The following is a 14,585-nucleotide window of genomic DNA, read 5'->3' on the forward strand; positions in this document are numbered from 1 at the left end:
AGATGCCATATGCTGCCCGGTTAAAGAAACTCCAGCTCTACTCAGTGGCATACCGCCTGCTCAGAGGCGATCTGTGCCTGACGTATAAAGCCATGTCCAACCCGGAATTAATGGACATGCTGCACCTCAGAAAATCCAAATCCCATCGAGCTATGTGCTCGAGAGACTTGAACCTCAGCACTGAAATAAATAGGACATGCTGGAGGGACAGATTCATAACCCAAAGGCTCCCTTCACTCTGGAATAAAATCCCAGCCCAGGTTAGGCAGAGTCCCTCAATGACTCTCTTCAAGAGGAATCTTGATGAGTGGATGGGGGATCGTAGGTTTACCCCGAGTATCACTTCTGTGTCACTGTTAGGCAGAGGCACAGTATACTAACCTCGAAAAAGGGCATAGCAAAATTAATTTAAAATGGGTGGCGAAAGCCAAACACACTCTGGCTAAGCTTAGAAATGCCCTAGGGCAGATAGCCTAGTATGAACCTATGAGCCTATGAACCAATTACCAATTATCACTCAGATTCAGATAGCACAAAAAATTCAGAAATGTAAAAACAAAGCACATGCAACTAATTTTTTTTTCTTAAAAGAGTAAATTTGTTTCCCTTTTTTAAAAGAAATATATTAAATAGTAAAACTGCTGATGCTTGATACCTTTTTATTAATTGTGATGTGAATTGTACTAGAGTGCATAATTTTGCACATATATAGTATATATATATATATATATATATATATATATATATATATATATATATATATATAAAATATACATTTATATATATATATATATATATATATATACTTATACTTATATTATATATATATATATATTTTTATTAATATTCATATAATTTGTGTGTGTAAAACTCCAAAATGACTGCAGACCACTGAAATTAAATGTGTAATGAACACTTATCTAAATTTGCTTCTATAACAAAGCAACTGTAGTGAAGACATTAACACAAAATAACCCTAATGTTGTTTCATCTTTAATATGGTACACATTTCTAGTATTCTATTTACAACACAGAGATTTTAAAATAAAATTCCATACCTTGCCATTGATGTCTTTGCTTCGACTTTTTATCTATAAAGTAAAAAGAAGAAAGAAACAAAGTATTCATTGATGGCCCCATATAAGCTACATTTAATATAATGGAGACATACAGAAAACATTAAAACAAACTTAAAGGTATAAACACAGCACTTAGTCGGCAAAGAAACTCATTAAGTATGCATTTGAAACACATTTTTGTTTCCAAACAATTTTTCAAAATTTACCATTTATTTATTTGCATGTTTATTATCTGTACTGCCATAACTGCACAAAACTTAATTAATCTGATTTCACATATGGCCTGTGTACATGCATAACTACAACACAAGACTTAAAATCAATAAGTTAGCATGCACAGACTGACTAAATATAGCAACAATGCACCAAGTGTCAGTTTCAGAGAAAGAAAGGCATACCTATCAACAGTGGATTAAAACATGTATTCGAGAAAGTATAGCAGAAAAATACACAGCTGCTAAAACTCAAGTTCAGTTTTAGTTTATTTAAATTCACAACCTGCAAAAAAATATCAAATTAAAACATTCAGCACATATATTAAAACCTATACTCATACTCCAATCAAAAATCTTTATTGTGACCTTTGTGAAGTTTTCTTCTAATCTTCAGTGACTGCTGAGGATGACAGCAATCTTATCAAAGGATGATTCTTCTTTTTGCAAAAAACTGAAGTGCAATCTATTTATTAACTCCTAATATTACTTTTTCAAAGTGTGGTTCAGAGTAGGAAACATAATTATATTATCTTGGACACACAGCAACCACATGAAAATATCTTTTCTTATGTAGCAGATGTATTTTTTTACTTATTTTGCTTCTGCCAGCTCTACACAACCATTGATTTCTAAACTGTATGTTAAATTTTAATAGATATAAAGTACATATAAATCCGTAGAAGATAATTTACATAGATATGTCCTGTTATTATTAATAATTAGTGTTTCGCCATAACAAGGTGTATATTTATTTGCTAAAGATTATTTTATGTTCAGCAGCTTCTTGTTGTTCTTTTAACATAGTGCAGCTAACAGGTATTCAGAGTTATGATCTTAAAATAAAAATATTTAAATATGTACAGCTATGCAATTCCAATGTCTCTTTTGTCTTAATAGTGGTCTCTTCATAACTTCCTCCCACCAAATATTTTTTTGGCATGTCAAGGACACAACCTTCTATTCATTTTAATCCTGGATTAAGACTTTAAGCATCTTCCAATGCACTTTCTAGTATGACTGATTAAAATGGAATAGCCCACACTGACAGGTAATTCACTAAATAGTTGTAATACATTTTAGCAATGTACATTTGACTTGAAACTTTAGAATAGTCTGACATGTTTAAATAATTACCATCCAACATTATTTTATATTCTACAATCACAAATCTGAAGACCACAAGAAAGTACAATTGTGCAAATAAAACTTAGCGTATTAGTAGATGTTCTAATAGATCACTGTTGAAGTAGCCAAAGATAAATGGATTATATCCAGCCTAGAATATGACCACTGACTAGCTTCTCAAAAGTATAACTCCCCTTCCACATGTCTTAACTGCAGGGTGGCTCATAGAGAGTAGTGTAAAAGGAATAGTTTGTGTGCCAACAGCTTCAGAGGTTTCTTGCCTCAAGAAGGGAGTTTCAATCCTAGAAACATATCTGCAGGTAATAGAATGGCTTAACCATTATCTGTAAACTATTTATAAATGAAGACCTGAAGTAATATATACATAAAAATCCATACCATGGCATCGTAAATAAAAGTAAACATGGGAGCTGATGGGACAGAATGGCAATTACAACACTGATCTTTTTGAATATCTACTGCTATGGTACATTTTTCTGGGTCTATATTAGAACATCGAAGTTTCACAACTTTGAATGTTCTAATATCGACCCCTATTCAGCGAACACTGAAAATAGCAAAGCTGCAGAACACCAAATTTCTTCCTAGGGAAGGAATTCAGTTGGCCGTTCCTGTGGCTTTGTTATGTTCAGCACTGTGGTGGAAAGTTACAGGTCAGGATCAGGTAAGTGTGCGATTGTGTGGACATGAGTGTTAGGGCTCGGGGTAGGTGAGTTAGGGTTAGGGTGCGGGTCAGGTAAATATGCGATTGTGTTGATGTGAGGGTTAGGGTGTGGTAGGTGAGTTAGGATTAGGGCGTGGGTGAGGTGAGTGTGCGATAGTGACAGACCTTAGGGTTAGGATTGGGTTAAGGTAAGTGGATAGCTAGTGGTGTGTGTGCAGTTTAGTAGAGGGTTAGATGTAGGATTTTAGGTGTATGTGTGTGGATTGCTGTTTGTTTGGTGTGTTTGTGTTGTGTGTATGTGTGTCGGAACAGCAAATATTTTCCCTTGGAAAAAATTTGCTGTTCTGCATATTCAGTGCTGTCAGCGTTTGCTGAATAGGGGTCGATATTAGAACATTCGACATTTTAAAAAGTTGATGTTCTAATATGGACCCCATTTTTCTTACACAACTGTAGTATGTTCAGCATAATGATCACTGCAGCAGTAGCCAAACCTTAGTAGATATATTACCATAACTAACTGGAACAGGGAGTGGGAATGGATCACATATCCAACATACCCTGAAGAATGGTCTTTCCAAAATGAGCTCTGGACCTAGATAAAGAGTCCAACATATATTTTTTTGGTAAAACCATGACCTGAGGACCAAGTAGCTGCTTTTATAGTATGGCTAGAGTCTACTCCTTTTCAAAAAGTCAGTGAAGAAGCCAAAGCTCTGGTTGAATGGCCTGTGACCCTGCCTGGAAGTGTTTTGTCATGATGAGCATAAAAAAGAAACAGCCTGTGACAACCATCTTGAGACAGCCTGTTTATAAAGTAGTTTATTTGTTTCTTACTTCCATAAGAACCAAATAGCTGTTCAACTTTTTGAAAGGGTTTTGTCTTTTTCAAGTAATAACTGGGCTGTCTGTTGACATCCAGAGTATGAAAAATCTTCTCTCCCTTACCCCTGGGTTCAGGATAAAACACAGGAAGAGTAATGGATTGACTCATCTTTATCTAGCATTTGGCACAGAGGTTAAGGGTAGAAGCTTTAGCCCCTTTTGATTGCCTTAGTACTCATTTGCCTCCTTTGTGATTTTGAACAAGTTGCTTAACCAGACATTGCTCCCAGGTCACCCCTGAAAAAGCACTGTGGTGTCCAGTGCACCTACCTGGTTAACAAATAGGATTATTATTTTTAAAACCAGACTTGTTCTTAAAGATTTGCTCTCCTTGTGAAAAATAAGGTAGGGCTGGCTCACCCTAAGGGCTTGTAACTGAGATGCCCTTTGAGTGGATGCCAGAGCAATAAGGAGGACAGTCTTCCATGACATGAACCATAATTCTTCTTCATGAGCTGGTTCAAATGGAGCAATGGTAAATTTTCAAGAACAAAACTGAGAACCTAAGAAGGATTCAGCTGCTTTCTAGGACAGGAAGTGTGTAAAACCCCTTTCAAAAACCATTCAACTTCAGGACAGGAATAAAGAGGAGGAGTCTAGATGAGAAGAGATGGCCGTCAAACAAACCTTGGTGGAAGAATATGCTAGAAGACAGTAACTCACAAAAATAATCTAACACCTAAGGTAATTTGGCCTTAAAAGGATCCTATTTCTTAGAACGGGCTCAACTAGAAAATCTATTTCATGTACTCATATATGATTTTTAGTAACAGGTGTTCTGGCCTCCTTTAGTACTTGATGCATGCCCTCAGAAAACAGGTGCATAAAAGGAATCAATGCTGTATCATCCAGGCTGTCAGTTGTAGAGTTTACATACTGGAGTGTACCAAACAAACCATATATTGTGTGAGTAGATCCACTCTGAATGGAAGTCTGTGGTAATTGCACTTGTCTAGATGGAAAAGAAGGGAGAACCACTGTTGCCTGGGTCAAAAGGGAGTTGCCCCTATAATCCTTGCTAAGTTCTTATGGATTTTTAGAAGAACTCTAGGTATTAGTGAAAAGGGTGGAAAAGCATACAGAAACATTCCCATCCAGGGAAATGAAAAGGCATTTGTCTTCCAGGCCTGCTTGCAGGGGCTTTCTGGAACAGAATTATGCAACTGTTTGTTTTGCAAGGTGGCAAACAGATCTATTTGAGGTACTCTTCAGAGATGGATCAATTCTTAGAAGGTGCCAAGATGAGGTTTTCATTCATGAGGGTCTGCCTTTCTCATGCACAGCTTGACTGCAACAACATTTTACTTTGATGGGATGTATGAAGCTTGAAGAGTCAAACTGAGCTGGGTAGCTGTCTCCCAGGTTATCATAGCAAGTCTGCAAAGGGAATAGGACTTAGTCCTTCCCTGTTTGTTCAAGTACCACATTACTGTAGTGTTGTCTTTGACTGCTTGAAGAGGTCTTGGTGACCAAAGATGGTTAAAAGCATTCAGAGCTCTGATCACGGCCACCATCTCTTTAATGTTTATGTACTTTTGTCTGTTCTGCTTGCTCCACAAACCTTTTTCTTTTATCCTCTGTGACACTGTTCCCCATGCAAAGTCAGTGAAATCTGTTGTGAACAACTGATAGGGGATTTGGCAGGGACAATAGGAAGCCTGGACTGAGAGACCTTTAGGTCCTTCAGCAAAGGAACATCCTTTTTCACAAAAGGTAGCACTGGAACTTGAAACCACTAAATTTTCCTCATGAGAAATCTGGCTTATGGTATCATGATGATCATAGAAGGCATGAATCCTAGTATTCTGAGATACTCTCTGGTGGAAACTAGAGTCTGCCTAGATTTCTCTGTACAGAGCTATTTTGATCTGCAGGAAGAGTCTGTTCCTATGGAAGTGTCTAGAAGGAATCCCAAAAACACTATCCAGTGGGAATGAACAACAGAATATTTATGCTAATTTAGTTGGAACCCCAGATTATGGAGAATGTCCCTGACAAAATTCAAGGAATCCTAACAGTTGGTAGAACAGTCTTTCATATATATGACAGTCATCCAAATATGGAAAGAAATGAATGCATTGAAGTCTACAGTATGTGATTACCAGGGTCAGGTGCTTGGTAAATACCCTTAGAGTGGTAGCAAACTTAAAGGGTAAGACAGAGAAGTGAAAGTGAGATCCAAGTGCAGAGAATCTTAAGAAAATCTGAACTGCTTGCAGATTGGGGTATGGTGATATGCATCCTTAAAGTCAACACATAACAAGGAGAAGGGGGTCCACACATACCATGTAACAGGGACAAGGGACCACAATGCTGGAAAAGATAACATGTTGGAAGTTGGTACCTTTGCATACAGGTTGAGAATGGAAAGACCCAGTGCTGGTTTCCATCTCTCATCTTTCTATGCCACTATAATGATTTGAAAGTAAAAAATCTTTGCCTCTCTGCTCTGAAGGTACATCGACTGTGACCCCCCCCCCAGGTAACATGTCATCTAAAATTAAGGGGAACAAGGCCGATTGGTTTTCTGGATGAGGGTAAATTCTCTGGAAAGCAGGAAGGGACTCTCACTCCTTTCTTGAAACTTGTGGATTACTCTTGGGACCCAAATGTCTTTGAGAAGATGATAATGAATAGTCATATAGTCATTCATACATTTTGGGCTACCCCTGATTCTGGGAATCTCCCCCATTCCGCTTTGTTTTTTTTATAGAAGGCCAGGAATTGAACTGAAAGTTCTTAAAACTGGAATCACTTTTCCTATCTCATCAAACGTTTTGGTACTTCAGCAGCGCAAGAACCAAAAAGAATATTTTTCCAAGAGGACAATTTATAATTTTGGACTTTACAGGTTCAGTAAGATTTTGAGGGTGCAACTAAGCAAATCTTTTCATAACAGAACTAGTAGTTGCAGTCCTAGAAAGAGCATTAGCAGCATCGTACACGTACTCAAGACAGTGTTTGGTAATTTGTGAAGCAGAACCAATAATAAAATTCAAAGAGGCTTTCAAATCAGAAAAGAGTACATTCCTTGTTTTTACTTTAGCCAGCAAAAGCCTAAAACTCTAAAAACCAAAGCAGTGGACAAATGAACATTTTTGCCATATTTCTCAAAGGCTTTCTCATCCTTATCTAAAGGAGTAGGATTAGCCTTAGCAAACAGTTTAGCACAAGAAGAATTATAGCCAGGAACTACAGTAGGATGCAGTTTAGAATTACTCATCGGATATTTGTGAGACTGTGGGATTTTATACAATGTGTTAGGATATTTGGTTGTAGGAACTTGAGTTGCAGGCATACTGCCAGCTGTTAAGGAAACATCCTCCTCAGCTGATAAACTGGAGGAAAAACTGCTAGCTAAGGTAAATCCAATTGCAGAGGTCATAAAATTTCCTCTGAGATGAAAGGATTTCAGTCTGCTCCCACTGAAATAATTTTGATTTTTTATTAACATTCTCAGAAAACGAAAAGGATTATGTTTCAGTTTCCTCAGAGTCAGACGGGGATGTCTCATGGTACTAGCTGCTACTCCCCTGGCAAAACAAAACAAAACAAAACAAAACTGTGTTCAGTATACTTTCTGACTGTGATTAATTTCAAGTCATCAGGCCTCCACTCATATGTGAAGATGCACAGAATTCTCACGGATATCTGAACACCCCCACCCCCTACTGGCTTAATTTGATTGCTTCCTAAGCTATTTTCATAACCAACATTTGGGTTTGTTTGATACTAATCAGCACCAGCATAACAACTGCTCCATGAGAGTGTCACTGGGCTGCTGCAAGAAGTAGTGTGGAGCCCTTCCTATTGGCTCAGGCTGCCTCAAGTGACTGAGATAGTCTGATCCTAGTAAAAGGAAGGGGTTAACATATGAAAGATGGCAGGAGTGTGGGAACAAAATGTATATGTATATGCGTGTATACATTTTTTTTAAGTATATAGTATTATTTTTAGGTATTTTCCCTGCTATTACAAGTATGTATGAAGAAAGTAAATAGTTAAAGTGTGTGTGCGTGTGTGCGTGTGCGTGTGCGTGTGTGTGTGTGCGTGTGTGTGTGTGTGTGTGCATGTGATATGTATGTGTGTATGAATGTATGATGTATGAATTTATGTATATATGTATGCATTGAGGTAAGCTTTCAACTGTCTCTATTTGCAAATTATATTTTGGTCTGTTTTTATTTTATTTTTTTTTGCATATGTGTATGGAGGCATATAAGCTGTCAACTGTCCCTGATTTTGCATAATATTTTGGACTATGTTTTATATATGTGTGTATATATATATATATATATATATATATATATATATATATATATATATATATATATGGTTTACTACTGAATATGCAAAGTGACTGCTGTCAACCGGTATGTGGTCGAAAGGCAGTTTTCAAATGGGCAGAATGCAGACTCAAAAAAGCATCAGCTACACTAACGGGAATGGGTAGTGTAGTTCAATTATCTGAGTTTGGCATTGTAAACAGAGATTGCAGTTCAGTAAGGAACAGGGAATTAACCCATTTCCTCACTTTGCAGGGGGTGTGGGGGGCACAGGGGAGAACCCTCACAACAAAATAGTAAAATACACATACTGTTGACCGTGGAATGTGATGGTATGGCAAGCTGCATAGAATGGGTGACTGGCGTCACCTCCTGCTATGTTGAATACATCCAACTATGGGTGTCAATGTATTCAGTTTCAACCTGGCCACATTTTCGCCATTCTGAATTCAAGATTTTGGGTTGACCATATGACTGGTCGATGTACACAGTTTCAATAGTAAACCTATATATATATATATATATATATATATATATATATATATATATATATATATATATATATATATATATATATATATATATATATATATATATATATATATATATATATATATATATGGGTCTATTTCACAGCATTGATATACAAAAATTCTGAACCCATAATACCGAGACTAGAATGTCGAAGTTTCATATGATTGAAATTTCACAATACTGACTTTTACAAGACTGAAAGTTTAAAATGCTGACTTGCTAATGAATTGAAGTGAAGTTGTTAATGTGTAGTATACTGACCAAATGCTATGTATAAAATACTGGCAAACGTTTAGTGCAACATGTCCATTAATGCTGTAAATGTTTACTTTAGTATAAGTTTAGAAGAACACGATAAAGTGTTGGTCATTGATGTATGCATTTACCTTCTGGTAAGAATTGTTTCGAATATGCTTGTTTAGTGTGAAATCCTGCTCTGGTGGAGGGAGGTTAACATACCATCACTGTATTAGAACAGTGCCTCCCCGGTCGGTCTGTGTACAAGTGGGTGTATCTTCTGCAATTGACGTTCCCCTCCAGCTGACCAGAACAGGAAATTTGCTAATTTCTGCACTGTAAAGTGATCTCGGAGTTGGTATATTTAATTTGCAGTGGGTTTTGGGGTTTGGGGGTGCAGCCCCCCAAAAAGTAAAAATGTAAAATAAAAAATAAAACAATTATAACTGACTTGAGAAATCTCCAATTAATATTCATGCTAGGGGTACAGATATGTTCATTCTGTGGGATTTTTATAAGTATACTGCTATTGGTTGTTGGGTGAGGTTTAGGCGAGTGTTGGTACTGTGCTTATGCTGAGTTTATGCTGTAATAAATAGCTAATGTAACGTTTCATATTTTGGTACTATATACATCATTTTTTTAATTTTTCACTGTTGTAAAAGTTGGTATTGTGAAGTTTCAGTAATATGAAACTTCATCATTTTAGTCTCGGTATTATGGGTTTCGGGATTTTAATATTTCGATGTTGTGAAGTAGTCCTATATATATATATATATATATATATATATATATATATATATATATATATATATATATACATTCATACATACATACATTTTTGAGTGTGTGAGTGTGTGTGTGTGTGTGTGTGTGTGTGTGTGTGTGTGTGTGTGTGTGTGTGTGTGTGTGTGTGTAAAATGGACAGTCTGGCAAATTAGTGGGACTGCATCAGGCTCTTAGCTGCCTACACTTTTACAAGAATGTCCATATTTTGGTCTCATACGTTTGATCTATTCCTTATGAAATTTGTGTTTTTTTCTGGTAAATCATTATGAATTGAAGTCATTAAATAATGACAGACATTTGATTTGGAAACTTCATATCCTTTAGGAACTGAATGATATTGCTAAACCTGCTGTTATTGCAAGGTAGGCATATAATTTCTTAACTATCCATGATTTTGCATCATATTTCGGTCTGTTCCATGTAAAGTTAGTTTTTTTCTTTTTGGCATGTCAGTATGGAATGCACTGACTTCAAAAAAATAAAAGAATTCAAAAGCAAAGCATGCTATTCTATCAAGTTTCTATGAATATACAAAATATGTTATTCCGTCAAGTTTCTAAGAATTTAAAGGAACTTATAAGAAATAAACAATATAAACATGAAGCTATGGCAGTCATTCTATTTATTTATTTTATTTAATCTTTGCTGGCCGGGTTAGTCCGACTATGCACGTAGCCACTTTTCAGGGGAAACCCAAGGTGCTATTTATACTACTAGGGTAAATTTGGCCAGGTCATTGGGGATCTTTCCCTACTCACTAGGCTGTATTCCTGACTGTAAGTGAGCATGTGCACATATCCCATTCCTAACACAGTGGCAGTTGGGAAGACAGTGTGCAATATGGAGGCGATACTTAGAGCAGAGGTGAACACCAACTCTAAAACTGAAGTAAACAACACTTCAGAGGATTCAGAAATTGTGTTCCAGAAGGTGTTATTCGAGTCATCAGAGATTGTTAAAAAAAAGAATGCATTCATACAGCCCTCTGGTTGGGAGAGTTTCAGGACTATTTATTAAATGAAATGATTGCTCAGAGTGAGCCAGAGAATGATGTCTTATGGGTAGACATAATGGAAAGGATCTAGGGAGAAAAGTTGACAATATCTTAAAAGAAGGGTCACCTAAAAGAAAAAAATATATGTGGAGACACTGGGTATTCAAAGAGGAGAATAAAAAGAGAAGAAAAAAGAAGTTAACTTTAAAAGAAGGTTTGTTGTAAGGGTCCAAAGTAAGAGGAACACTGAAATGGACAGATATGAGATAGGGGATACAGTTATACTTTCTTTGGGAATCAAGACACATGATGTTAGAGCCATTATTTGATAAATAAAGAGCCATTTGTGACATTATTTTTGAGACTGCACAAAGTATGGAAAAAATTTTAACTGAATATAATGAAAGACAGAATGATAATCTGTGAAATAGATATGTTGTTACAGCATTTTTCTGAGAAATAAAAAAGAAAATACATGTACAAGTCCAGAAAGAAGTTGAAAGAGAAATGTTAAAAAAGTATTTAAAAAGTATTTGTAAAGAATTGATGGATATTTCTAAAGTATTTGATAATATGGGATTATGGATTGGGAGATGTGATTGTAATGTTGTTTTGAAAATGGAAAATGAAAAAAATATGCATATCCCAAGCATTGTAACTACCACCGTAACAGCTACAAACAAATGTAATCTGAGGGTCATGCTGCTCAATGCTAGAAGTCTAAATCTTAAAATGTACTCACTCAAAATACTCCTTAAAATGGAGAACATCGACATTTGTGCTGTAACAGAGACCTGGTTCAAGGCAGCAGAAAGACCTCTGCAGTACCAGGCCAAAGCTCATTCCATACCTTTCGGCCCCAGAACTTGGGCCAAAGATCCAAAGGTGGTGGTGTTTCCAAATTCATAAAGGATGCACACACCTCCAGACTGGTAGGCCAACATAACACATCAGAGATACTTCAGGTGCAGCTAACATTGGGTAAGACAGCGATTCAGGTCATAGCCTATTATAGGTCCCCAACCATGTCTGAGACTCACACTCCACATTCCTAAGCACCTTGGAGAATATTAGGGTCCAACCTAACACTGTCATACTGGGCAACTTCAACTACCCCTCCTTTAACTGGGAAAACTACTCATGTAATAATACACTTGCCCAACATTTCCTGGAATTCATTAATTCCACTGCCCTGGACCAGCTCATTCTTTCCCCCACTAGAGGTAGCAACATCCTTGACCTGGTCATTACTAATATGGGTGACCATTGCTCTACACCAATAGTCAATTCCTCCCTGGTTAGATCAGACCACAAACTAATCACCTTGAAAATCCACATCCCTTCCACCCCCTCCCCACCAGCAAAGGTAACCACCATGGAAAAACTTCTCCAAAGCTAACTTTGGGCTCCTAAAAATGGAGGTGGCTAACTTCACGGCTCCCATTTAAATGGAGAATAGTTTCATGACCATCAAATCATACACCAATGCACTGTATGAACACATACACAAATGCATGGATCTTGCCACACCCAATAGAACCAAGCCGCTCTCCTCAAAAAAAAAGGATACCAATCTGGTGGTCCCCTGCCATAAACAAACTCTACAACAGAAGGAGGAAACTGATGTGGAGTAAGGTGAAGTCCCAAGACTGGAAAAACTCCCTTATCAGCCTCAACAAAAAGTTGAGAGCCCTCATCAAATCCTCTAAAGCCAGCTGTAAAAACAGAATTGCAGCAGACAGTAAAGACAACCACAAGGCCTTCTATAGTTATGTAAAGAATCTCTATGGCAATACCCAGATTTGCTCTGAGCTGCTGCACAATGTTACCTACTATACCGAGCCAAAAGATATGGCCAATATACTGGCCAACAGATTCAGTGCCAACTTTACCCCTCTCTTCCTCCAAAGGACAAATCACAATACCAGTAGATTGCCAGGCACCCATTATTACTGCTGCACAGGTTATAACAGCACAGTCCAAGGCCAAGAATACAGCTTCTATTGGACCCAACAACATCCCTGGCTGTGTTTTACATGAACTACAGAGTGAACTGACACCTTACATGTGTGGCCTGCTCAATCACAGCCTTGCCTCAGGCATTGTCTCTACTGAATGGCACCCTGCCACAGTCATCCCTCTCCACAAAGGAGGAGCAACTACAGACCGTGGGAACTATTGCCCCATTAGCCAGAGAAGTCTGATAGGGAAAGCTATGGAATGCATCATCATGGACCTAATAAACAAGGATATAGGGAATCTACAAACTCTGGATCCCACACAGTTTGGTTTTGTGAAGAGTAGATCATGCCTGTTCAACTTGGTTGACATCTTTGAGTCAGTCACCAGAGCTGTGTATGAAGGCTAGGTGATTCATATAGCCTACCTTGATCTGGCCAAGGCCTTTGATACCATCCCCCACTCAGGAATCATAGAAAAAACTCACTAAGCTAGGCATCAGCCCCTATATCACTAGATGGGTTACAAACTGGCTCACAGATAGAACAAGTAGTTGACTCCAAGTTAGCCTGCCAACCAGTCATGAGTGGAGTCCCACAGGGATCAGTCCTGGGTCTTCTCCTGTTCGGTATCTACTTCTTAGAAGTCCAGGCCAACACGAAGGGACTCTGGCTGACAAAGTTCACAGACGATTGCAATTTGGTAGCCATTATTAACTCCCCAAGTGATGTTGACATCCTACAGAACGGCCTCACTGAGACCAATGACTGGTGTCAGAACCATGGCCTTAAGCTCAATGCCAAAAAATGTGTCATCATCCCCTTTGGGAAAAAGCCCAGTTCCCATGAATTGCTACATTGATGATAGTCCACTGAACACAGAAGGCAATATAAGAGATCTGGGAACACAGGCTGACAGCAACCTTTCTTTTGACCACCACATTGCCACTGTGGTCAGAAAGTCCTTCCATGTGGAACATCTCATTACTAAGGATTTGCATCCAGGAAGAAAGAGGCCATTGGCCTAATGAGGGAAGAGTACAGGGAGACAATCATCGAGTACAGTGCCCCATTTGGCATGTACCTCACTAGACACCTGCAACAACTGGAGAGGCCACAAAAGTACCTCACAAAGAGTATCCTAGGCCTTAAACACTTGTCCTATATGGAGAGACTTAAAAAACTACACTATTCTCTGTCTCATATTGCCTACTTAGATGCAATCTCTGCTTGAGTTACAAAGCCATGTCTGACCCAGCTCTGTCAGAAATGCTACATCTAAAGAAATCCCAATCCCTCCGCACCACATGCTCCAGAGATCTCAGCCTCATTACCACAATCAACAGAACATACTGGAGGGACAGGTTCATAACCCAGAGAGTGCCCATGTTATGGAATAGACTTCCCATACATGTCAAACAGAGATCCTCACTGGACCTCTTCAAGAGAAATCTTAATGAGTAGATGGGAAATAGAAAATTCACCCTGGGGATCACTCCAGTGGCTCTACTCGAAAGAGGCTCTGGGAACTAAGGTCGGGTGGCACGATGCCAGGGTAATCCTATGGCCTAGACTTGTAAATGCTCCAGGGCCATTAGCCTAGTACACACCTATGAACCTATTAGATTATGAAGTAGTAAACATGAATATTATAATAGCAGGAGATTTCTAATTGTAATTCAAGGGGGAAAATAAAGAGTAATGAAAAAGATTATAAAAAATGACAGAAGTTAAGAAATGTGGTAAGTTGATATTATAAAATAGAGAAGCACAGACAAATACAATAGATAGTCTAAAA

The 14,585-nt window shown here is 37.9% G+C and overlaps 1 protein-coding gene across 2 annotated transcripts in view; it reads right to left on the minus strand.

Annotated features, from left to right (window-relative positions):
* The window catches only part of LOC122804935 (tissue factor pathway inhibitor-like), an 844,713-nt gene that overhangs the window by 294,668 nt on the left and 535,460 nt on the right, over positions 1-14,585 (minus strand). For both annotated transcript variants that reach the window (XM_044075154.1, XM_044075153.1), the window contains exon 3: positions 1,059-1,091. In XM_044075154.1, coding sequence (XP_043931089.1) covers positions 1,059-1,091 — 33 coding nt within the window. The remainder of the gene's footprint in view (positions 1-1,058; positions 1,092-14,585) is intronic.

The sequence above is a fragment of the Protopterus annectens genome, chromosome 6.part0, assembly GCF_019279795.1.
Source record: "Protopterus annectens isolate FY-2018-M chromosome 6.part0, PAN1.0, whole genome shotgun sequence".
NCBI lineage: Eukaryota > Metazoa > Chordata > Ceratodontiformes > Protopteridae > Protopterus > Protopterus annectens.